Source organism: Lagenorhynchus albirostris, chromosome 1 (genome assembly GCF_949774975.1).
Source record: "Lagenorhynchus albirostris chromosome 1, mLagAlb1.1, whole genome shotgun sequence".
Classification (NCBI taxonomy): Eukaryota; Metazoa; Chordata; class Mammalia; order Artiodactyla; family Delphinidae; genus Lagenorhynchus; species Lagenorhynchus albirostris.
This window is the reverse complement of record NC_083095.1, coordinates 12,940,325-12,966,421: the sequence shown is the minus strand read 5'-3', so window position 1 is coordinate 12,966,421 and position 26,097 is coordinate 12,940,325. Positions and strand designations below refer to the sequence as shown.

Here is a 26,097-nt window from a genome sequence, read left to right as displayed (position 1 = left end):
CCAACCTCCGGGCCCACTCATCTTCCTTCCCACCCCTTCGTGGAGTGAGGCCAAGTATGAATGATGACAATACACTTTCGTGTGTCACCTCCCCGATTACACCAGTGCATTTGGACCGGTGTCATCTGTGACAATAGCATTGGAAGGCCCTGGCAGGTGTGCCCCCAGGTACCCACTCTCATCTCCCAGGCCCCTCTCTCCATGTCCTCACACCCTGCGTCCCCCACCCGAGCTTCTCTTTGAAAACCTCCTGGACGTGAGCAGGTCTTCCTCCCACCAGCCGCCCAGCTGGCAGCAGACGACCCCCATGCACTGTCGGAGCTTATCCCCACACTCAACCAGCAGCCCCGTCGGACTCGGCAGCCACAGCAGGTTCCCTGGACCCAGAGAGGTTGTGCTGCGGCCCAGACCCAGGGCCCCGTGGCCCAGGTCCATCGTCCCCTCCAGCAGCAAGAGGCACCTGCCTTGGCCAAGTGGGCAGCAGCTGTCGAGCAAGCTCAGGCCTTGCTTCGCCCCGCACGTGGGTGATGGGGCGACACAGCTAGGCCAGTCCGCCCGCTGGGGGCCCTCCCGCTCCGGGTGGCTGAGAGGTCTGTAAGGCCGGGTGGAGCTTCGTCAGCACGTTGGGCTCCTCGCTCTTCCCTGGGGCCTCGGGGGTACCCAATGGGTAGGCCTCCCGGGCCCGGCCAGTGCTGGCGCAGGTGAGGAAGGCCAGGCAGGCCCCACGGAGGCGGGCCAGGTCCCTGTGTGTGGTCTCGCTGACGAAGCAGTAGAGCACGGGGTCGGCCACGCAGTTGAAGCTGGTGAGGAGCAGGGAGAAGTGGTAGGCGTTGAAGATGCCCTTGGCGAAGTGGCAGCTGGACTCCCAGAGGCTGCGCACGAGCAGCAGCGCGTGGTAGGGCAGGAAGCAGGCCAGGAAGATGACCACGGTGCTGAGCACCAGCCGCTGGATCTGGTCCTTGCGGCTCTTCTGGGTGCCGTGGCTGCGGCGCACGGCCCGCAGGATGCCCCGGTACGAGGCCAGCAGCAGGCAGATGGGGAAGAGGAAGCCCACCAGGAAGCGGTAGTAGTTGATGCTGCGCTGCCGGGGCTCGAGCGGGTAGTGCTCGAAGCAGACGCGGTGCCGGTCCAGGTCCTCCACCACCTCTTCGTGCATGAGAAAGTAGATGCTGGTCAGCAGCTCTTTGGCCCAGATGAGCACACTGACTCCCACGGCGGCCTTCAGGGTGCGGAACTGATGGAAGCGGAAGGGATGGGCCACGGCCAGGTAGCGGTCGATGGAGATGCAGCAGAGGAAGCCCACGCTGATATAGATGTTCTCGTACAGGAGGATGCCGCACAGCTGGCAGGACAGGTCGCCGTGGGACCAGTTGTCGTGCTGCAGCACGTACTGCAGCCAGAAGGGGAGCGAGCAAATGTAGAAGAGGTCGGCCACTGTCAGGTTGCACAGGTACACGCCCAGCTCATTCCGGGCCTTGATCTGCAGGTAGCCGAAGTAGAGGGACAGGCAGTTGGCTGGGAAGCCCACCACCAGCACCGTGACATAGACCACCGGCGCCAGCGTCTGGTGGATGGTGTGGTCAATGGCACAGCTCAGCGAGCCGTTGTCTCCGGTGACGTTCCCCATCTTTGGGCCTGGAGGGGCCTCACCCCTCATGGGCTCAGGAATGCACCAGTCTCTCTAGCGCCATCTTGTTTCTAGGATGTGGTTCAAGCTGTAGCAAAGGCCGGGCCTCCCTGGTGATGGGTAAGGCCCTGAAAGTCAAAGGTGGAAAGGCTTAGGATAAGAGGAGCCAACATTTATATAGCACCTACTGTATGTCAGGCACTCTTCTAAGTGCCTCACGTAATTTAGAAGATGATCCAGCCAACCAACTCCAACTCAACTGAAATGTGACTTATGCCTCCCCATCCCCCTTCCCTGGCTTCCTGTCCCTTATTTACTTTCCTGGTCCCTCGGTGCAGCAAGCAAGGCCTGGAGCTGGCTCCGGGGAAGCTCCAGGGAAGCTCAAGGTGAAGAACAATTCCAACCCACACAACAGTGAGGGCCCCAGCCACTCTCCTGCAGCAGTCAGCACCATTCGCATTTTTCCTACTTGCTCACAGGAATGGACCAGGTCAGTAAGGCCACAGCCCCTCCTCGGGGCCCCTCCGTACAGCACAATAGAGGCCCAGCCTGGTCCACATCCTGCTGTGCTCTGGCAAGAAAAAAGCCTAAGCTTCCCGCAGGGCACTGCTACCTCACCTCCGTGGAATTGGGAACCTAGCACAGGGGGCCAGGCACCGACAGACGTGAGCACCAGGCTAGGGTCAGCTGCTCACAGGCTGTGCAAGTCGTTTACGCTCTCTTAGACTCAGTTTCCTCATCCATAAAACAGGGATATGGGAATTCCCTGGCAGTCCAGTGGTTAGGACTCGGCGTTTTCACTGCTGGGGCCTGGGTTCAATAGCTGGTTGGGGGACTAAGATCCTGCAAGCCGTGCCACGAGGGCAATAAGTAAATAAATAAATAAATAAAATGAGGATGAAAACACCTGCCCTCAGGGTCAGTATCAGGGCCACATAAAATATGTCAAAATGCATGTCATTGTTTTTCCAAAGGCAATGAGGCAGAATAAAAGATGGTAGTCTTTTTTTTTTGGGGGGGGGGTGGTACGCGGACCTCTCACTTTTGTGGCCTCTCCCGTTGCGGAGCACAGGCTCCGGACGCGCAGGCTCAGTGGCCATGGCTCACGGGCCCAGCCGCTCTGCGGCATGTGGGATCTTCCCGGACCGGGGCACGAACCCGTGTCCCCTGCATCGGCAGGCGGACTCTCAACCACTGCGCCACCAGGGAAGCCCAAAGATGGTAGTCTTACTCGCATTAGTGAAAAGTTCACATTGTTGAGAATTTAACAAAGAAAATGCGATTGTTATATATACAAATACATTTGAACAAGACAGAATAAAAATTTTTTGTTGTAGGCCTACTTTATAAATTAATATATCAGAATGAAAGGACTGAGTTGCTCTATTGATTTAACACTTCTGCCTCAGATGAAAAATCTCACTGTGTCTAAATTAACCTTTCTGTTGCTGTTGTTTGTAATCATCCGTCCAAGGAAACTTTTTTGACATTTTTTTTTCCTAACCACCTGCCCCCATGAAATTTGAATAACCCAGATGTATTTCATATCTGTTTATGTATCATGGGCTTTTGGAGGATGACAAATCACTATAATATCTAAGATTTTTTTTCACCCCACCTAAGAACCAATTTTCACCCCTCCTTGAGCATGCATCGTCTATCTGGCTGCAAATTCCAAATGAACAGGGTCTGCGTTAAGTTGTTTTGTGGTATTAGCAGATCAATCTTGCCCTTTGCTGTCTCTTCACCATAGTCAAGCTGGGACTCACAGACCAGACGGGAAGCCCCTTCCACAACCAACAACGTCTCATCACCTGCTGTCCAGGGTCTCTCCCTCCGCAGCCTCCCTCCTGCTGGCTCCTGACTGGCCCTGCAGGCACCAGAGCCCGGGCTCAACCTGGAAGTTGGCGGAGCCTTCTGGGAAGGGGCCCAGAGATATTCCAGCCCAGCAGTTGCAGTCCTGGGGTTCATGGAGGATAAACTTGAGGACTTCCCCGGAAATCACAGGCTCAAACTTGTAAATATGTAAGTATGTGCATTTTTCCTGGAAAAGGGTCCTGTGGCTTTCATAAGAGTCTCTGAAATGGGTGAGAGATGGGTCTGGCCCAAAGCTGCCCCCTCTCACCTGGACTCCCTGTGGCTCTCTCCGTGGCCAAGCCTCCCCCCACCCCAGTGCTCCCAGTCACGCCCCTGACCATTATCCCCCGGGCAGCCACAGCAATCTTTCCAAAATACAAACTGGATCCTCCTCTTCCTTGTTTAAAACCCACTGAGACGGTTTCACAGTGAGTTATCACACCCACGGTAAAACTCCCAGACTCTTACAAGACCCAGCATGATCCGGCCCCAGCTCCCCCACCTCGTCTGCTGCCACCACACTCCAGCCTCACTGGCCAGCTTTCTGGGCCTCATCGCCTGGCCTCGCTCCAGTCTCTCCTGGAGTGCTGCCCCCTGCCCTCTCCCCACCTCCACCTCCACCTCAAGGCTGTTCCTTTGCCACCAGGTCTCAGCTGAAACACCACCCCCTTGCGAGGCTCGCCCTGACCACCCCACTAAAGCAGCCCCTCCCCTGTCACCATCACCATCACACCTTCCCGTTTCATGGCTCCGCAGAGCTCCCATCAGGGTCTGAGATTTTTCTTGTTTATTTACTTGTCTGCTTGCTGATGATCTGTCTCCTCCACGAGGTTGTAAATTCCAAGAGGGCCTTGTGCACCTTGAACAGTGCCTGGCACACCACAGGCACTCCTGAGTACTTCTAGAATGAATAAGTGAATGCCACTTCCCCATTTTACAGATGAGGAAACTGAGGTTTGAAAGGGGAAGTGACGTGCCCAAAGCCAGTCTAAGGAAGGAAGCATGGGCATTAGAATCCAGGTCTCCTTTCTCCAAGTCCCACCTCCCTGCCATGTCTAGTCCCCACCTGAGCCTCCCCACACCCTCTCAGTCCCTGGAAGATGAGGACTCCTAGGAGGGCTCACCTCCCCATCCTCTCCAGGATACAGGCCCAGATTTTTTTTTGGGGGGGGGGGGTACGCGGGCCTCTCACCGCTGCAGCCTCTCCCGTTGCGGGTCACAGGCTCCGGACGTGCAGGCTCAGCGGCCATGGCTCACGGGCCCAGCCGCTCCACGGCATGTGGGATCTTCCCGGACCGGGGCACGAACCCGCGTCCCCTGCATCGGCAGGCAGACTCTCAACCACTGCCCCACCAGGGAAGCCCTACAGGCCTGGATTTCAGCGTTGGTGGTGGAGGGAGGTGCTTCTTGTCGTTGTTTTCAATTGCGGTTTGATACACATAACATAACATTTACCATGTCAACCATTTTTAAGCGCACAGCTCAGTGGCATTAAGCACATTCACGCTGCTGTGCCGCCATCGCCACCATCCACCTCCAGACCTTTTTCAGCTTCCCCAGCTGAAAGTCTGTACTCATTAAACACTAACTCCCCATCCCTCCTCCCCCGAGCCCTTGGCAGCCTCCAGTCTACTTTGTGTCTCTACGAATTTGACTGCTCTAGGTACCTCATATAAGTGGCGTCGCACGGAATTTATCTTTTTGTGGCTGGCTTATTTCACTTAGCATAACGTCCCCAAGGTTCATCCACGTAGTCGCATATATCAGAATTCCTTCCTTTTTAAGGCCCAATAATATTCCATCATATGTATAGGCCGCATTTTTGTTTTTCCATTTATTTGTCAGTGGACGTTTGGGTTGTTTCTACCTTCTGGCTACCGTGAGTAATGCTGCTGTGAACATGGGTATACTGCTTGAATCCCTGCTCTCAGTTCTTTGGGGTCTATACCCAGAAGTAGAACTGCTGGATCACATGGCAGCTCTATTTTTAATTTTCTGAGGAACTGCATTCTGTTTTCCACAGTGGGCTGCACCACTTTACATTCCCACCAACAGTGCACAAGGGTGTTTTCTTGTTTTTCGCTTTTTGTGTTTTTGTTTATATGTTTTGATGGTGAGAGGAAGGGGCGAAGGGGCAGCTGAGGCCTGTGACCCCTAAACTCTGCACAGCCCCGTGAGTCAAAATTTGGCCCCATCCGTCCTCCTCTTGCCAGCCCTCCTGTCCCTGGATCCCAGGCCCACACCTGAGCGGTCCCCCAGGGACACCCACCCAGGACGTCCGTGTCTCTGAATCTACCTCGGGTTCTCCACAGTCCACATAAAATCTACCCACAGGAAGATAAAAATTCATTCATCAGCACAGGCTCCCAGGCACCAACAAAATATGGCAAAGGAAACCAAAGTGAAAACATGTCCTGTCAGGTCTTAGGAATTTGTTGAGAGTCACCTGGCCGAAGCCTATCATTTGCTAGGGCTGAGTGTACGCATGTGTGAGGCGGGCTGGTGTGACTGTTTGCGGGTTCCTCTTTCCCAGGCCGATGATAAGCGAATTCCCGCAAGCAAAGTCAGAAATACTCAAGTCTGCAGGGCAAAGAAGAAACACATACGACGTTTAGATGAAAACACCTCCTCCACACACACGGCATCGCCTCTGTGATTTCAATGCCGTCAACACTCTGATGATTCCCAGACGTCCTCCCCACCCCCAGGTGGAAGGCTGACAGAACCAGCTTCCTTCCACGGCACAGGGCATGCTCTGTGAGGCCCACCCTGCTTTCATCATTTTCTCCACTAGTCTGTTCTTGGAGGTGGCATCTCCTCCTGCCCAGTCACTCACGTTGGATGGCTGGCCTTCAGCTTTCTCCCTCATCTTCGTCCACAGCACCCACTTGATTACTCAGTTCTACCATTTTCAACTCCTAAATACTTCCCACATCCGACTCCTCCTCTTTAGCTCCCTCCCCAGTGCCCCAGATTGGCTTGGTCAAGACTTCCTCCCCAGAATCAGCGCACGGCCTCCTATGGGATTCCCTGTCTCCGCCTCACCACCCTCAAAGCCATCCTCTAAAACAAAAACCTAACCTAATCACTCCTGCTTCAAACCCTTCAATGGCTCTCCAATCATCCATCCATCTGTCCATCCATCCATCCACTCATTGACTTATTCGTTGTTACAGCAAATACTTATTGAGTGTCTATTATTATATGGAAGGCACTGTACTGGCCCCTGGCATAATTCAAGTTGCTTTTAGTCTCATGGGAGACAGGAGAAGAAAAGAGAGGGTTAGCTCCCAGGGAGAGTACAGGACATTAAGGGAGTTCATAGGAGGTGAACTAACCCAGCTAGAAAAGCCTTCCTGAGCAGCACTTTGCTCGAAGACCAGAAGAAGCGGGAAGGGCAGCCAGGGAAGATGGAAGTTTCTGCCTGTGGAAATAGAGCATGCAACAGGCCAAATGCCAGAGAGAGAGAGAACAGGCACCTGTGTGGAACTGAAAGTAGCTTGGCACAAACAGCTAGGTGTGAGGAGGGTGTGGCCAGAGAGGGGACAACAAACAGCTGTAGAAACTGCCAACTAATTAGAAGGAGCTGGGGACAATCAGGGACAAATCTGAGATGTTCTTCAGTGCTTGGTCCTCATAATCTCCCCCAAATTATCTGTTAGATGGATGGATGTGTGAAGAGGTAGGTGGGTGGATGAGTGGATGGATGGATGGGTAGGTAGATGAATAAGATGAATAAGTGGAAGGATGAGGGGGTAGGTGGATAGATGGATGAGTGAACAGGTGGATAGATGGACGAATGGGTGGGTGGATGGGTCAATGGGTAGATAGATGGATGAAGAGATGGATGGATGGGTGGGGGGTTTTGAGGTTGGGTGCTGGGACAATGGAAATATTATTAATAGAAACAGAAAAGTGAGAGGGAGGAATCACTGTGGCCTCCTCTCCAGCCACCTGGCATCTGTTTAAGCTGCCTGAGCTGGTCGCAGAGGGCCCTGCTTTTTCACCCGGGCCTCATCACAACCAGCTCTCCCTTCTTCCACTCCCTGAGGACAGGCACCCCTCCATGGAAACTACATCTTGCCAGGAATGTCCCTTCTCTACCTGCTGTCCACAGAAAGCTTGCTCCCCCAAATCAAAGGCACAGTGGGTGCGAAGTGTTCTATAAATGGAAAAACGTAGATGGGATGGAAGGACCAAGCCATACCGAGTGAGAGCCCTCCACATGCCAGGAACGTTTTTGCACATCCATTCTCTCTCTCAACACGAGTCTCACCAGCACCCATTTTACAGATGAAGAAACTGAGGCTGCTCAAGATTCTGACACCAAGTGAGGCCCTGCAGGGTTCCCAGGCATGGAGGCCTTTTTTTTGTCCCCTGTTTCTTGTAGGCAAGACTCCAGCCTCCATGACCTTCCCTGAGTTCCAAAGGGCAGATTGGAACAGTTGCTAATCAAGGAAGAAGCAGCCAAGAAACCACCTGAGACAAAATTAAAGGAACCAGAGGGGCTTCCCTGGTGGCGCAGTGGTTGAGAGTCCACCTGCCGATGCAGGGGACGCGGGTTCGTGCCCCGGTCCGGGAAGATCCCACATGCCGTGGAGCGGCGGGGCCCGTGAGCCGTGGCCGCTGAGCCTGAGCGTCCGGAGCCTGTGCTCCACAACGGGAGAGGCCACAACAGTGAGAGGCCCGCGTACCGCAAAAAAAAAAAAAAAAAGGGACCAGAGAAGCTCCTCAAGATTAGGAGACCAATCACCTGAGACAAGATTAAAGGAGTGCAGGCCATAAAGTACACCCTAATCTTGTCGGAAATCCCACCCTTGAACCATTGCTATAAAATCCTCTGGGATTGGAACACATAGTTTTTCGAGGTGGGACCCTCCCCCCTACCCAGGGTCCCCCTTTGCCTGGCAAAGCAATAAAGCTATCCTTTTCTACTTCACCCAAAACTCTGTCTCCAAGATGCGATTCGGCTCTGGTGTACGGAGAAGCTGAGCCTTCGGCAACAATTCCACAGCTACGACGTAGGCCAGGTTTTGAACTCAGACCGGTCCACGCTTTCCTTCACACCACGCTATCTTTCTGTTCATCACAGTTGTTACAGAGTGACCACCCTCACCTCCAGGCTTTGCCAGGCTCCAGTCCATACATGTGCCACCACGAGGCCACCAGGCTTGGGCCTGGGCCAGCCCCCTGCACCCGGCAGGTCAACCATTTCCTCGCCACCCATGGAGGAAAACCTACTGTGTGCCTGGGGCTGGGGTCCCCAAGGTGGAGGGGATTGGGGCAAAGAATCAAAACCCAGAGCTGCTGCAGCTACCTCATTTTATCATCCAGCTAAGAAACCGAGAGACGACACAGGAGGCAGCACAACACTAAGAGCAAAACTGTTAGACAAATGCCCATCAGCACAGAGGCCTTCGAGGACTTGAACGTCCAAGAGCGGTTCAGCTCCCCAAAGGCATGAAGGGCCTCTGACTCCAGCTGGGAGCCGCCTGCACATTCCAAACCAGAAGGCAGAGGTGGCCAGTGCCGTTCAGCTGCCGCATAAACAATGGTTTAATCTGTCGCCCGTCTCTTCCCGGTGGTGGCACACCGGCACGCACACAGTTAGTCACTGGCCGGGCGGCCCTGCTCGGGGGAACCCCCGGCACGCCGAGCTGGGGAGTTTCCTCAGCGTGTTTAAACACGCTTTAAACAGGGCTGTTTCATTTCCTAAAAGTACCCTTTTCAGAGGCTGTTGATGTTTCCCTCTGGGGTGGGAGTAGAATCAGGCTGCATTTTCCCCTTAGTCCCCAGCTTTCCCCTAAACAGCCTCAATCCAACAACAGCAAGGAGACAATCTCATTTCTAAAGCCCTCATAACGGTCTCAGAGTTCAAGCCCATCTGGGCTCACAAAGTGGCTGTGAGTCGATGGGGCTGACACTATGAACCCATTTCACAGAATCTGAAGCCCAGAGAGGCTCACCTAGTTGCTCAAGTTCATACAGTAAGTGGGGTGGATCTGAATCCAGAACCCAGGCTTCTAGGCACCAACTCGCTGCCTTTGAGCTCTTTTGACCACAGACCACAGTGAGGAATGCACTTGTCATTGTAACCAGCACAAAGAGACATCACACACACAGACACACATAGACCCAGAGCAGTACTTACCCTACCACTTGCCATGCACTCTGATCATTCCACTCTGTTTTGTTTTTCTTAAGGGCGTGAGCTGCTAAATTGATTTCCGGAGCCGCTCATGGGTCATGATCCTGTTTAGAAACAGCTGGACTGACCCCCGCCTGCTCAGGGTCCGGATCCCAGGAAGGGGACTGTGGTTGCCGCCAGGTGAGGGAGCAGCAGCCTCAGGGGATCTGGGTCCTCTCTGCCCGCCCGGCAAAGCTCTGCCCTCAAACCTCAAAGAGCCGGCTTCGTCCCAGTGCTCGCTGGCTCGCAGAGGTCCGGGGAGGAGACTGAACGCCCCTGGCCCAGCCCTGGCGGACTCCCCTCGGGTGACCCTGCAGCCAGGACCCAAGCTCCCCCTCCTGCGATCTCCCGCCGGCCACTCCTCCCAGCTCAGACTAGAAAATCCCAGCTGGAGGTTGCCCATTCCTGAGCTGAGGCAGAATCATGTGAACTCAGATCTGATGTCAGGCTGGGTAGCTGTGAGGAACGCTCGCCAGCCAGAGGATGAGGGCGGCGGGACAGCTCCCTCCAGGCACCCCGGGCCTGCCTTCCCGCGCACCCCAGACCTTGCGGGGGATGCTAAAGCCTGAATTAGGGACAGGGACCCCAGGGACTTGGGAGATGCAGGAGGAGCGGGGTGCCCTGATTCTTCCCATCCAACCACCTGTGAGCACCTACAAGCCACCAGGAGATACAGGATGTTGAACCCCCTGAGCCAGGGATCCTGACTTGAGCCAGACAGGCTGACGCTCAGATAACTAGAAAGTACCATGGACACAAGAGCAATGGCACATCAGCAAGGGCAGGGGAAGCTGTTTCCACTCCCACCTCCGGGCAGTCACCCTTCAGCCGCTAGCAGCCAACATCTGGGTCAGTGGGTCACAACTACATTAGCAAATACCCGGGGAGCTTATAAAAAATAACACCATTGCCCAGGCCCCACCCCAGATGAATTAAATCATACTCTCTGGAGACAAGGTGCCAGTGTTTTTAAAAGCTCTCTGGGCGATTCCAGAGGGCGGCCAGGAGGAGAAGCACTGATGTGGAGGCGGGTGGATCCTGTTCTGCAGACCAACAGAGCTACGGCATCAGAGGAATTCTCTGGGTCGTGAGTAAGGCGAGCGTCAGCGTCTTTAAACAGCGTGGCCCAGACCGGGGAGCCAGCACGGGGCTCTGGCCTCATGGGGTCTTCTGGCTCTCAGGACTCTTTCCTAAACTCCCTCAGCACGGCAGGGCCGATGGGACCCCTGGAGGTTACCTGGCTCAGCCTCATTTTACAGATGGGGAAACTCAGGCCCAAAGGGGCAAAGGCTCTAGATAGGGTCTTACAGCTAAATGATAGAGCTGTGATTCTCCAAATCGGCTTAACCTCCTCCCTCCAAGGTGTCCCCTTGGAAGCTGACTGTAGGAACGTTGCTAGAGCCAGGAAGCCAACGTCCACCATGAGTGGGGGTCACTGAGGATGTGCATTGTCCCTATTTTGTTGGGTGATCTGTGGTTTCATCTTCTCCAGAGAGTGAATCACTACAGTCCTGATGGGGGGCTGTTTTGGTAGGGGGCCCAGGAAAAATCCCCCTCTGCAGGGCCTGGGCCTTCAAGCAAATACTCCTCTGTCAGCTGCACCAGAAGCCTCTGCCTTGTTACAATGCAGTGGTGCCTGTAGACATAGAGGCTATTTTTTCTTTTTTCTTTTTTTTGGCTGTGCAGCGCGGCATGCGGGAACTTAGTTCCCCAACCAGGGATCGAACCCGTGCCCCCTGCGGCGGAAGAGCGGAGTCTTAACCACTGAACCGCCAGGGAAGCCCCAGAAGCTGTTTCCGAGTGTAGAAGTCTGTGGGCTCTCCCTGATGCCATATGAAAGGACAGGAGTTGTGCGGGGAGGAGTGCAGGATCGGTTCAGTGGTGAATGCCTGGCTACCCCCAGGACACACCGACCAAAGAGCACACCCCTGGTTCTCTGTACAGGGCGGCCCAGCCTAACAGGACTTGCACACACAGGCTGTCTACACCGTCAGCATCTATACCTGTGGGAACCACTGATGGCACTGTGTCCTCCCCTTTCCCCAGGGCCAGGGACCCCCTCCACCTCCCTTCCTATTTGGCCTTTGGAACTGCGGATGGAGAGATGAAGCTGACATTGAATCGGCTAGCCCAGGCCCTCTGTGAAATGCCCACTCAGGAAGAGAAAAGAACACCCTTACTGTGTTCTACTTTGGTGCTAAGGTTTTTTTCTTTAATCTAAAACAGGAAGGAAGGACTAGAAACTAGGATGAACTAGGATGGTGGTGGCGGTGCTGGTGATGGCACCACTCCCTCGGGCTAGAAGGTCCTGCCCCACCATCCGAGTCTCCCTAGACAGGGTGAAGGATGGGCAGGCCAACTTGGTAGGACGTTTGTTACGGTGTCCTACTGTATTCCCCACGGGTACTCTACTGATTTGCGGCTAGTTGGGGTAAAGGCCTTGGGGGCTCCCAAAGGGCTCTGACAAATACAAGAAATGCCCATCACGAGCCGTCTGCTGTTTGACCACAGGGACCTTCACTGACTTGCGCATTGAACGCTGGCCTTGGCCTTCCCAGGCCTTACACATCAGCACACACCTCCGTCACGGGAGCCGAGGCAAGGCGCGCATTGTTGCAAGTTCCAGAGTGGCCAGGTGTGAATTAGGATGGCTTTAAAAACCCAGAGGAGGACCAGCAGAGAACCTCCCATAGTGCCTGGCACTGCTGCCGTCCCAAGTGGCGTCAGAGAAGAGGTGGGAGCAACTTGGGATGAGGGAGCAAAGTCATTGCCATTTTGGGAGCACGTGCTGAGCGCCTTCCAAATGTTTCCTGTTTTAACCCCCCCCAACCCTATTTTGTAGGCAAGGCAACAAGACTCAGAGGGCGCCAGAATCTTGCCTGGGGTCACACAGCAGGGAAACTACAGAGCTGTTTGACTCCAAAGACAGGGCTCTTGACTAGTTTCCTGTTGCTGCTGAAACAAATTACCACAGCATTTAGCAGCGTAAGACAACACACATTTCTTATCTTACAGTCTGGCTGTCAAAAGTGGGTCTCGCTGGGCTAAAATCAAAGTGTCAGCAGGCTTCCATTTCTTCTGGAGGGTATGGGGGGAAATCCATTTCCCTGCCTTTTCCGGTTTCTAGACGTTTCTGTCATTCCTTGGCTTGTGGCCCCCTTCCATCTTCAAAGCCAGCAGTGGCAGACTGAGTCCATCTCACATTGTACCACTCTGACCTCTGCTTGCATCCCCCCATCTTGGCAGCCAGCGTGATCAAACACAAAGGCCTCACCACTCAGAAGTCTCGAGCTGGCCAGGGACCTGGGACCAGGACTCTTCATACAGACTGAAGGTGGCCTGTGACATCCGAATGACAAATGGCACTGGACTAGGGCACAGGGGTGGGTGCTTACATGCTGTGAGCTACCTCAACGTACAAGGCACTGTGCTTCCCCAAGCTGTCCTGATGGTGCCTCACAGCAATCCTGCAGGGAAATTAGTATTATCCCAGCTTTACCACCGAAGAGACCAAGGGTCACCGGGCTGGCAAGTGGCAGCGCTGGGATTCAAGTCAAGGTCTGAATTAACTGTATTTTAATAATTCTCAATGCAGTGCTCGGAAATTTGTATGATGGTGTGTCGATGCCCATCTCCCCCTCCGGACAGTAAGCTCTACGAGGAAGAAGGAGCTGGGTCTATTTTGTTCTCTGTTGGAGAGAAGGTGGTTTGGCACAAAATGCACAACAAAAATGTGTTGAACATTTGAATGAAGAAATGAATCTAAACTCCATTGCTTTCTGCAGCCCACCTGGAAGGCCCGTGTGGCTGAAATTGAAGTTAGGAGCTAACAAACTGGGGGAGGCTGTCAGGATATGGGATGAGGCAACAGGAAGAGGGTTGACTCTGAGGGCATGTGGGTGGGTGGCCACATGTGAAAATGCATTACAGCAGAAGCCTGACAGACTTTGGTATCTCTTTGGAGACTCTGTGGTCTGTCTGAGAAGGTCTGAGCTGTCTGGGGGCATCCTTCCTGCTCTGAGGCCAGGGCACCAACCACAGGCCCCAAGGTTGCCAAGGCAACCCCCCTCCCCACCTGCCACCCCCACCAGCCTCCTGCCTCCAGCCCCAGAGTGCTCCAACCTATCAATTAATAACCGAATAATGTCTGACAGCAATCACTCCAAACACCCGGGCAGCAACCCTCTTGAGAAACAGACGTCTCCAGTGAGTAAGAGGTATAGAGATACTCATTACACTCAGCCTGGGCCACCTGCTAAAATCTAGTTTTCTGAATTCAAATTACTCTCTCTGGCTTCTCCCTCTTGTTTGAAAGGCATGGGGTTGGCAGAGCTGATGACTGAAGCCTCAGAGGTTCCAAGAAAACAGACACTAGAGGAGCTGCCATGTAGCACGCCTGCTCCCTCAGCCCAGAATCAGACCCAGAGAAACTGACCCTGACCAAACAAGCTCTGTGATAAAGCCCTAGTCATGGTTTTTGTATCTCTGCTGGTCTTCTCCTAGGAGAAAACCTATGTCTCTGCCAAGATTAATTAATTTGTTACCATGGCACCCAGAAAAAAAAAAGGAAAAGGAAAGGCTTTCGAGTTGTAGTGGGTTCAAGATGGTTGGAAATTGTTTGCTAATCTTCTCATGGAGAGGTGGGTTCACCTAGGTTCAAGAGCTCCCCTTGAACCTAGGTGGGCTCTATGACTACCTGAGCAATAAAATAAAGTGGAAGCCACACTGTATCAGCTTCTGAGTCCAGGTCTAAAGACACTGGCAGCTCCTACTTCCTGTCTCTTGGGATAGTTGCTCTTGAAACCTAGGTGCCATGCTGTGAGGAAGCCCAAGTAGCCTCAGAGAGGCCCACATTGAGAGGAACCTAGACCCTGGGAGACAGCCCCAGCTGCCAGCCAGGGTCAACTGGATTACCACACGAGTGTGTGATTTTGGAGAAAGACCCTCCAGCCCCAGCTGGGTCATCTCAGCTAATGCTGCAAGTAGAGATAAGCTATCCCCACGAAGCCCTGACCAAATTGCAGATTCATGAGCAAAACAGCTGAGCTATTTTAAGCTACTATCTTTTGAAGTGGTTTGTGATGTAACAAAAGATAACTGGAACAAAAGTTTTTTTGTTTTTTTTCCCTCCAAAATCACATGAGGGCTTATCACACTGTGTGAGATGAGTGTAATAGTCTCCATTTTTCCCATGCGATACTAAGGGTCAGAGAGGTAAGGCATCTTGTTTGAGACCAGCCAGAGAGGAAAGATGAAACTCTGTTTTTCACTCTTTGTTTGCTGTTAGACCAGTCTTCTTTCCCTACAGTGTGTCCTGTACCCAGAAGGGTGCAACATAATAGTAATAACAAGAATACTCAGAACTAATATTTAGGGGACACTGCAAGGCTTTTAGGGCAAGATCTTTACCTGCATGATCTCATGCTCTAGGAGGTATACTCTATTATCATGCCCATTTCACAGATGGTGATACTGAGGCTTAAAAGAGGGTATGTGACTTGCCCAAGGTAATAGCTCTAGGTGTTAGAGTCCAGATTTGAACCCAAGCCATCTGGTTCTGGAACTAGGCTCTCGAGTACAGATGCTCTAATCTATATAGTCTAAAGCAACCACATTGCTCCAGCCGTGCTTCCTCTGTTAGGCTCAGGAATTCTTTTCCCTCATTCCTTCTTTTGGAAGCTTATGTGTGTTGGTGGGCATGGGGGTTGAAGCCAAACCTAACCATATCATCTCAGCTTTGTAGAGTTTCAGACCATTCCCACATCTCTTTTGTCCCACAAGCCCTCTGTGAAGTGGCGTGGCCAGTATTAATCTCCATTTAACAGAGGCCCAGCCACAGCAAGTGACCTGCCCAAAGCCACACAGCCTCTGGCTCCAAGTCAGCGCTTTCTCCTCTGCCCACCGCTAAACCCCAAAGAGCCTTCCCCGCGGTTGTCTGTTCTCCAGCTCCAGGATTACCTGGGCCCGCTTGATTGCAGGCGGGCGGGGGGGTGCGCTGCCAACCAGCCACCCCCCCCCCCCGCGCTCCTCTGTCCAATCACGGAAGCTTTCCCCTCCCTCGGTGGCAGGGGGTCTTATTCTGGCCCCTGCAATCCCGCCGTGTGCCTAATGAGCTGCCCTTCATGTGAGAGGGACCGGGCAGATTTGGGGCAAGGAAAGCCTGGCCCACACGGCATCTCTGGATCACCTGTGCCTTCGAGCTCTAGGAGGAGAAGAGTTAGCTGTCTGACTTTTTTTGGGGGGGCGGGGAAGGGAAGTAATTACCAGGTGGCCACGGTGCCAGCCAAGTGGGTGGTTGCTAAACCCGGCGGCAACCGCAGGCGGAGACATCCCGCCCGGCCGCCTCGCCGCTGCCGCGCCTGCCCGTCGCCGTCACGCACCTGCTGGGCCCGCTCCCGGCGCCCGCCCCGCCCGCACCTGGGGCCGGGTGCCCGCACCCTCGCCGCGTGCTGGCGGGGCCGCGCCGGGGAAGGCGCGGAGCTGGATGCTGGGGACCGGGGCCGGCCGCTGCCCGCACCACGGTGGCGAGAGGAAGAGGACTGACCCTGGGGATGGGGGGGGGCACGTACCTGCGCGGCGAGAGGCCGGGGCGCCGGCCGCAGTCACCCCGCGCGTCGCCCGCGTCCCTCCTACGGCCGGCGCGCGGCCAGCGGGGTGGACACAGCGTCCTCGGGCTGCCGGCCGGGGTGGTCTGGGGACGCTGGCGGCCCGCTTCCCGGCCAGACTCCCCTCCTCCTCTTCGGAACACGGAGCCACAATGTGTCCCGATTCCCGCCCCCCTCCCCCCATTCCTCCCGTCCCCCTCGGGCACACCCAGCCCCGCCCGTCAGCGCCCTGCCTTTCGCTGTGACCACAGTCCACAGGCTAGGCGTCGGCCAGGAAGAGCCGCCGAAAGTGGCGCAGACCCGGCTTGGAGGTCCAGCTCTCCTGGGTCCCGGGGACAGGCTCCGGAGCTGCCAGTGTGGGCTCACTCTGGGCGTGGCTGCAGAAGGCAGGGTCCTTCTCCAGCCACATCAGAACCTCTAGGTGAGGAGAGTCCATGAAGCGACCTTGCGGTACCGTTCACCTCTGTGTCCCCAGCACCAGCACATCAGTAGCCACTCAGCAGATGCAGTGTCCTGTTGCTGTCAGGCCCTCTCTCCGCCTCTCCCCGTTGCTGGACCTCGGTGCCGAGCCCGGGGGTGGGGGGAGGGGGCGATGGGCAGTGAGGTGGGTCTGCACTTAGGTTTGCTGTCTCCTGATCCCTGCTGGGGTGCCTCCCAAGGCTTGAGCGGGCCTGCAGCAGAGGTGGCCAGGGACAGCACAGGGGACCTCCTAACGGTTTTGCTGAGAATGCAAGGAGGCTTTAGGGCCCTCTGCCCCACAAGCTCACAGACAAAATCACTCACGATAGTCACAGCTCTGAATGTCTGAGTACTTACTGTGTGCCAAGCACTGTTCTAAGCACTTTAACGCATGAACTCATTTGATCCTCAGCATACTATTATTATCCCCATTTTACACATGGGGGAATGAGGCACAGAGAAGTCAAGTAACCTGCCCAAGGTCACACAGGTAATAAGTAGAGGCCAAGAGATTCAAACCCAAGCAGGTGAGTCCAGAGCCCTCATCACCACCTGCATCCTATCCCAAGCCACCCTTTGCTCTACCCTCAGCATCCTCTTTCACATCTGCACACCTTACCTCCTGTGTCCATCTCCACTCAGAAGGCCTCCTGCCCCCATCTCCAGAACTCTCACCGCGGTTTTAAGACGTGAACGTCACCTCCCCTAACAAGCCTTCTTGGTCGTCCCAGGCAATTCGTGCTGAGCCCCTTCCCTGGTCCCTTAGCTCCCTTCCCAGAATTCTCTGCACTGCCCACTGGGGTCACCGGCCCACAGCTACCCCTCTACAGGACCCTCATTCCGGGTCCAGTGCCGGGCTCAGAGCCAGGCGCCCTATTCCTGTTTGTGAAGCGAGTGTCTGGGACTGGGTGCTGCAGGAGTCTGCAGAAGCTTGTGCGGCTGGATGTCAGGACAGACGTCGGGGGTTAGGGCTAGAGGGCGGCTGGAGTGCAGGTAGGAAGGTAAAGAGGCAGATTGATGGCTCACCTTCTGCTGACTCTTCTGGGCACCTCAAAGCTCCACACTTTGTGACGGGGCTGCTAGGTGAGTCTCTGGAAGGAAATGGACAGTGGGCAGGTGGGCAGAAGATACCCTGGAAGGAGAGGCCGAGGGAGCAGGGGGAGGCAGGGCATTTTGCTTTTCCTGCTGGGCACATGCCCAGCAACCTCCCAGCGGGCTCTTCTCACAGGCCGCATCAGCCTCTTCTGCTGGTCCTCATTTTGAAATTCCTCCTTGCAAAATCTTCACAAATGGAGTTTTCTGGATTAACTATACTCATGCCATAAAAATGCACAGATACTTTTTTTTTTTTCCAGTACGTGGGCCTTTCACTGTCGTGGCCTCTCCCGTTGCGGAGCACAGGCTCCGGATGCACAGGCTCAGCGGCCATGGCTCACAGGCCCAGCCGCTCCGCGACATGTGGGATCTTCGCGGACCGGGGCACGAACCCGCGTCCCCTGCATCGGCAGGCGGACTCTCAACCACTGCGCCACCAGGGAAGCCCAACAGATACTTTTTAAAGATTGCCATACTGAAAGTAGTTGTTAAGAGTTTGGCTTGGACCAAATCCAGAGTGCCTGAATTCCGGAGTTGGAATTTCAGCTCTGCTACCTGCCAGTAGGGTGACCTTGGACAAATCCCTTAACTTCTCTGTGCCGGGTTCTTTGTGTGTGAAATGGGGACATGGAAATATAGCTAGTGGGAAGCAGCCGCATAGCACAGGGAGATCAGCTCGGTGCTTTGTGTCCACCTAGAGGGGTGGGATAGGGAGGGTGGGAGGGAGACGCAAGAGGGAGGAGATGTGGGGATATATGTATAACTGATTCACTTTGTTACACAGCAGAAACTAACACACCATTGTAAAGCAATTATACTCCAATAAAGACGTTAAAACAAAAAAAAAAGAGGTTGAGATGATTGCATGAGTTAAATCAAGTAAAGTCCTTAGCTCAACACCCAGCACTTATTAGGGTTCAACAGATGTTAGCTGTTATTATTGTACACTCCAAATACCCTTTTATATATAGCTTTTATCTTTTGAATGTTTACTGCAGTTTTATTCTCTGCATTTTGCAGATCAGGAAACTGAGGTTCAGTGAATTGCCTAAGGCCACTCAGTTCTGAGTGTCCGAGCCAGGACTTGAATGGAGTCCCAGCCACGAAGCTGCTTCCTGCAGCAATTATGTTCTGCCTCATCCTATCCCTCCCAGAAAGAAGCGGGGTGTTAAAGTCCATCATCAGTTGCTAGATCCAGGATTCGGACTCTCAGGGGTACAGTGCCTGCCGTGTAGAAAGTTTATTACCAAGTGAATCCTGCCAGGGCTGCCCTATTGCACAGTTCCAAGGGTGGGCCCGTACACATTATAACCTATCAGGTGGTGGCCTCTGGAGTTGGGGCCGTGTGGCAGTACTTGGTGTTCCTCTCTCCCTGCCTCTCTTTTTCTAGCCCTCAGTCTCTGTTTACAGATGTCCAAACATATCTAGAACCTTCCACAGTCTAAAGTCTTCAATTAAAACAAACTCTATTTTGACTGACACTTCATTTTTTAGAGACAGAACAGCATGGTACCTATACCACTTACTTCAAGATCCAGAATTGGCCTGTGGAATAGAGGGTTGGCATCTCTGGCTATGTTCTTCCTAAGAAAATGCTAGATTTGGAGAAGCAAAGAGATTCATTGCGCTCCCTGCAAAGTCACCTTTTGGCTAGACTTTGCTGTGTCTCTTGGTGTCAAGATGTCCAGTCCTTGGCAGGCCCAGCAGAATTTGTAACGAAATCTGGCATTGGCCATATAAACAACAAACAGCTTATTCAGTTAACATGAAGCATGTATTGTTTTCCAGAACCTTTCGGGACTTAGAGAATGGTAAATTATGGCCCATGCTCATGGAATGCTGATTTGAAATGCTGCACTAATACTGTCTTTCTCGCCCACAGACATCCTCTCCCACATTGGGCTGGGCTCTGGAGACGTGGTCAGAATTTCTCCATACCCGGCGCAAGTGACAATTATGTCTATTTCTTCTTTTCCAGTCTCTTGTGGGGTTTTGGTCTTGGCATTTGCATTTTACCGGTGTCAAGCCTGCGGAGGCGCACAGCAGGGGCTCAGAAATGGCAGCAGATGGAAAGGATGGAAGAGCTTGTTGTCTGAGGCTGGAAGTGTGTGGAGGACTTTTTATTGGCCAACCGAGATCCACTCTTCACCCTTCTCCACCTACTCTACTGACTGTATCACAGGGTTCCCTTGCCCTCCGGCTTCTGTTGGGTTTGGCTAAGGGGAAGCACTCACTGGGATCAGAGGATGGCTGGGGAGTGGGGCTGGGGGCGTATTTATCCCCCAGCCGGTGTTGCTTCCGGCTGGCTGCCTCTCTTTACTGAAGTCGTCTTGCTCCTGTTGGAATCTCTCTCCTGCTCTTCTCTCCCTGCTTCCTCCTCCAGGCCTGGGACAGTAACAGCTCCCCAGAGATGCTAGTCCCGAGGTGCTGCACCGTCCTGCGTTGATCCCCTTAACGCTACCCACACCCTTGAAAACCATCCCTGTGTTAACCTCTCCCCAGTCACCCCACCTGAGTGGCCCCTGCTTCCCGCAGAGACCTTGACTGATGCAGAAGTGGATGTCGCCAGACGCATCTTCACGGCGAACTCACACTAATGGAAGGATGTGTGCATATTTCACAAGCATACGGATTATCTACTTTAAAACACTACTGTTTTTCCGGTTCATTCTTCCAATGAGCACAGCTGGCCAGACTCACAGGAAATCTCTCCTTATCCCCCAAATGACGGAATGAGTCCCTACTTCCTCACTCAGCCCCAGCGCCAGCTCGTCTCCGGCACCGCTCAGCCCCGGGCCTCCTCTGGCAGATTCCCCTGTCCTGGACTTCCTGTCACTGAGCGCTTCCTAGTTCCTCATTCAGGTGGACAATTTTCTTTTTGAGAAATACTTGCCACTGCTGAGTCAAGCAACTCCCACGATAGTTTCAGGCAACAAGGAGCTGGTTTTTCTGAAAATTACCTTTTCTGGCATCAACCACACTCCAGCAGGCTCGGGCCTGAGCTGATTAATCAGACAACTGACCTAACGCCACAGTGTTTCCGCTCCCACTCAGATAATCTGTGGGCTCTCAGACAGAGTGTGACTAACGTGGACACCCAAAGGCAGGAAACTCCGAGCTCAAGTCCAGGTGAAGCATGAGCACACACACCTGGAGAGCCGGGGAACCCGTGTCGTGTTCCTGGCTAGGCTGCGGACTCCTGGAGGACTTCAGGCTGGGCTTCTCAGGCTGAGGCAGTTGGGAGATGCAGTAGCATCTGAATCTCTGGGTTCAAATCCCGTATCTGTTGTGCTCTGGTTATTAGAGTTTTGGCAAGTTAGCCTCTCGGAGGCTCAGTTTCTTCTTGAAAATAGGGTTAATAATGGAGATGGGTGTAAGAATGAAATATAAATCTGGTTGACACAGAAAGCAGGAGCCCAGCCTAGCAGGTGCAAAGATCGTAGGTTATGCTGGGAAGGCACAAAAGAGGGTTTGGCTGACTGAAGTCGGGTGCGCCAGGCCAGGCTGGGGTTGACCAGCCTCTTCCTTGGTTCTCTTGCTTATGGAGAATGGATCAAATCGTGGCTCTTCGCACTGGCTGTGTGACCTCAGAAAGTCACATGACCTCTCTGTGCCTCAGTTTCCTGATCTGTGAAATGGGGATAACAACAGCACCTCACAGGGTTGTTGTATTAAGTGAGTTAATAAGAATAAATCTCTTACAACTACGCCTGCCTTTAGTGGGTGCTCACTAAATGTTAGGACACCCTCTTCATCCAGTGCCTGCGGAAGCCTTATGTGTGCCCCTCCGGCTCAGATTCCCCGAACTCTTCCAGACTTACTTGTCCGGAGCCCCTAAAAGGAACACTTGGAAGCTCCCTTCCGCTTCCCTGGATAAGCTTAGGTGCCTCCGATGGGGTGTGAGTGGTAGGATGGTGAGAAAGGGCTGAAATGAGAAATGACTGGCAAACAATTCGTAGCCTATATGGGGTCTCACCCAGAAAATCTTGGCGAAAATTCTCCCTCTGTGTTGGGCTTTGCCTGGCCTGCTCCCGGGCTGTTGGCTAGTGTTCTGGGGGTATAATGGTGCCAGAGAAGCTGTGTAGCCTCAAAATTAGGAGATGTTCCTTGGAGCCAGACAGCCCGGGTTCAAACCCCAGCTCTGCCACTTGCCAAGTTATTTATCCTCTTAGGGCCTCATCTGTGAAGCGAGGCTGATAAGAATGGCACCTACCTCACAGGATGTTGTGTAACGTGCTCCCAACAGTTCCTGGCCCAGCGTAGGGCTCGGTAAAGGTCAGCTATTGTTAATATACCACCAGCCACAGTGCCCTCAGAGTACCACGGGACAGCTGTTGTGGTAGCCAGAATAGTGGCCTCTGTCAAGGATGCCCATGTCCTAATCCTTGGAACCTGTAAATATGTTGCCTTACATGGGAAAAGGGACTTTGCCGATGTGATGAAGGATCTGGAGATGGGGAGATTATCCTGGGCTATCCAGGTGGGCCCAATGTCATCACAAGGGTGACAGATGGAGGCAGATGAAGGAGAGCGTCAGGATGATGTAGGGCGAGAGACACCAGCCATGGTTGGCTTTGAAGATGGAAGTTGGCCCTGAGCCAAGAAATGCAGGCAGCTTCTAGAAGGTGAAAGAGGCAATGAAATGGATTTTCTCCTACAGCCTCCACAGAGGAACTCAGCCAGGAATCCCATTTCTGACCTCCAGAATTGTAAGATAATCAACTTGTGTTGTCGGAAGCCTCTGAGTTTGTGGTAGTTTGTTACAGCAGCAACAGGGAACTCAGTACAGCTGCCGAGACCCAACACAGCTGCATCCTTGAAGGAGGTACTGTGTTGAGTCACTCCACGGTAGTTACTGAGTACCTGTGGTGTCACCCATACTGCTGTCCTTCTGGATGTGTGGGGACACACTGGACCCTGGAACCGAATGTCCCCTGGGCATAGGCACAGCCAGGGAGGGACTATTCAGGGGCAAGAGAGCTCAGGGCAGGCTCCTGGAGAAGCTCAACCCTCAGCAGGGCCTTGAAGGATGGAGGATGTGGGGTTTGGACAGCGAGGAGGAGGAGGAAGGTAAGGCATTACTGGAAGCAGCCCCGTGGGACCAAAGTCAAGGAGGTCAGCCTAGTTATTCATTCATTATTCATTCATCTGTTCATTCAACACCTGTGCTCCAGGCCCTGCGGGGGGTACCTGGACAGTGAAGTGAGTGAGACAGACCTGGTGGGAGCCAATATGCCATTATAATAAAACACGAAAAGCCTTACAGCAGGAGGTATGGCTTGTACAAAGGGGCGCATCAGGATGGGCTTCCTGGAGGAAGTGACCCTTCATCACAGGATGAACTGAAGGTTTGTTCTTTACTGCTTTGGGCTCTGTGTGGTGCTCTGCACTCAGCAGGTGCTGACTGATAGGAGTTTAGCCATAAAAGTTTGTTATTCCCAGTCCAATTCTATCCTAATCCATTTTATCACACTAAGGAGAAAGTCTCAGGTGGGTGCCATTATGTCTCAAGCACCACTTTAATTCTTGCTAATCTCCCTTTGTAACCTAGAGAGCCAGCCTCAGGCATATTCTGCAGGCAACAGGTGCTAATTAAAGTTTCATACCACGGCTTGGTTTTCCTTGTTTTTATTTGTTTAATTACCTTCCTTTTGTGGCAGGGGGCACTGATTTTCCACTTCTGGGAGTAGATCACAATTTCTATTAAAATTTTATTAAAAATAAGTGTATTTAAGTATACTAGAACCATGAGTTGGGGGTTCTTCCTCTTGCCCTGGAGGTGACCACTGGGGTCCAGTTGAAGGCAGCGTCCCTCAGTGATGGGTCTGACCACTGCTTCAGGACCTCCCCATTCTAATCCCCACCCCCAACACACACACACACACACACACACACACACACACACACACACACACACACTCAGTACTGGGGAGGGGGGAGTGGGAATTGGGATCTGAGGTGCGCACTGACTGGCTAGGAGATTCTGCAGGAGAATTCTCCTAGAGCTGCGGGGTGGGCGGCTGCTGCAGGGAGAGGAGCCCAGGGGACAGGGTCTGCTTAGGCAAGGGATGTGCTAATAGGCTCAGTGTGCCTTTTTGGACAGGAAGAAAAGCAACCTGGAGAGAGACAGGAGGCAGCCAGTGGACAGTGAGTGACCTACACGCCCTGCAACTGTCATACAGGGTTATGAGATTGAGTGGATGAGGAGGAAAGAGCTGACAGCTCCCAGGAGGGCTGTCCGATGGGGGCGGGAGCTGGCCAGCGGGGAACCTCTGAGGAACTCCGCCTTGTGCCCCTGAGGAGCCACACAGGGGGCAGCAGGGCCAGCGCAGGCTAGACAGTGAGAAGAGATGACCCAGGGCAAGAGGATCTCAGTGGTGGGCAGGCTGCATCATGGGACACAAACTCCCGTCCCTCTTCCTCCTGTCCCCAACACACCGAGGCAGCCAGGCCCTGGAGGAGTGGAGAAGGAGGGGCCTTGGCCTTGACCTCTCTTTAGAATGTGGGTTCTGAGACCCTCTTTGTCTTCAGTTGGGGACCCCAGGGGTCATTCTGAGGTATCAGGGTTTGTATCCAAGGTACCAAAACAAGTGATGGACTCTGCCCAAGAAGCTGTTGAGGAGCACAGGGGAGATCGGAAAATAGTGATGGCAAGTTTCAAGTTTCTATTCCCTGAATAGAAGTTCTGCAGCAACCCAGTCTCCAACGTAAAATATTCATAGAAAAACATCATGCATATAATAAAATGGAACTTGAATGGCTGAGTGTTTGAAACTCTGATTTAGAAGGGAAAGCTGGGATTGACACAGCAATTACAACACTGATAACAGCTGTGATTGGAGGAGGACGCGGCAGGAGGAGCCAACACTGTGGGAGTCCAACATACAAAAGCACCTGACCAAGAGCAGGGCAGTCAGGGTAGCCTTCCTGGAAGAGATGACTCCTCAACTGCAACCTGCAAGGGGACTAGCAGGTATCCTGGGAATCCTCCTAGTGACTGGTGTGTGGATACAGAAGGGGCCCCTGTGAGCACTGATGGCGGGGGTGTGGGGGTTGCTGACTAGTCCAGGGCTGTACTGCTGGGGGCAGGTGCTCCCTCAGTCAGCTTAGTCTTTTGGGGCAAGAAGGAGAAGCAAGGCGGACCTCCCCCTAGTTACTTCTTGAATTACAGTCTGTCTCCCCAGCTATAGTGTGAGTTGTCTGGGCAGAGACAGCTCCCTCCACCTGAGGCGACCGCCGAGCTGAGGGCCCATTTGCTGAAAGTCTAGAATGGATGGAGGGATCATCTGACACAGTTAGGCACCAGCAGGCGTTCAGTAGATAGGAGTCCCCCTACCCTCCTCCCCCTCGGGAAAGCGCCCAGCCTGGGACTGGGTCTTTGGGCTTCTCCCCCAGTGCTCTCCCCTGGACCTGCCTGCAGGTACCCAGGGGCAGGGCACGTCCCCAGGGGATCTGGACGGTGCTGGACTTGCAGATCCGCCTCCAGGGGCCCTGGGCAGGGCAGGGCAGCCCCCTCTGGCCCGCAGCGCCCCAAAAGCCACCCTTGCGGCACACCCTCTGCGAGGGGGGACCCCAAAGCACCATCAATTTGTACCGTGGAATGACAGGGACCTCCCTCCCGGCCCTTCCCCCTCTCCACTCCCCCCAGAGGCCTTTATCCGAGACTGGATTTGGAATCTTCTGTCCCAGGAGGGGGCGGGCCCGGCCTTGCTGAAGGTCGGTGGTCCCCTGCGCCGCCCGCCAGCTGTCCAGGCCCCACCCGAGCCGCCCGGCGCACTCACCTCTCTCGGGTCCCAGTGCCGGAGGCCAGGCCGCGGCTCCGTCCGGCCCGGCTGAGCCCGACGCCGGCGGACGGGAGGGAAGGACGGCGGAGCGGCGGCGGCAGGGACCAGGGACCGGCGGGGGCGTGGCGCGCTCGGCCTGCGCGCCGGCTCCGGCTCCAGCTCGCCCCCCCGCCGCGCCGCCACCTGGAGACGGAGGAAGGGGCGGAGGCTCGCGGCGGACCCGCCGCGGCGGGAGCAAGGCGGCCCCAGCGGCCTGGGCGGGGTGCGGCTTCCAGAAGGGCTCCTAAGGGCCATTGCTCTCCCGTGGGGAACACGGAGGGGCCCGGAGGCTTCTTCTCCACCTGCTTATTTGGGGTCTCTTGCGGGGAGGGGAGGTGGGAAAGCAGGTGGCCGGTTTGCCACGTGACTCGGTGAATTTGACCTCAGTGGGCTGGGCCCAAAAGGCAGAGCTTGGAAAGGGGAGAACATTTCTGAGTCCTGCCA

General features: G+C 54.2%; 1 protein-coding gene across 2 annotated transcripts; it reads right to left on the bottom strand.

The window, feature by feature from the left end:
* GPR68 (G protein-coupled receptor 68) lies at nucleotides 1-25,779 on the bottom strand. 2 transcript variants are annotated; one of them, XM_060169408.1, is made up of 2 exons: nucleotides 25,612-25,779; nucleotides 1-1,755 (listed from the first exon to the last, which is right to left on the bottom strand). In XM_060169408.1, exon 2 carries the CDS (start codon nucleotides 1,655-1,657, stop codon nucleotides 542-544), a length of 1,116 nt encoding a protein of 371 aa, XP_060025391.1. In that variant the 5' UTR covers nucleotides 1,658-1,755; nucleotides 25,612-25,779; the 3' UTR covers nucleotides 1-541. The 2 variants fall into 2 exon arrangements, with proteins under 2 accessions (XP_060025391.1, XP_060025468.1); XM_060169485.1 differs by lacking the exon at nucleotides 25,612-25,779 and adding an exon at nucleotides 9,636-9,763.
* Between the last annotated feature and the right edge of the window lie 318 nt (nucleotides 25,780-26,097).

Excerpts from the sequence above, each read along its gene's own strand:
- GPR68 (XM_060169408.1), bottom strand. The coding sequence starts at position 1,657 with ATGAGGGGTGAGGCCCCTCCAGGCCCAAAGATGGGGAACGTCACCGGA.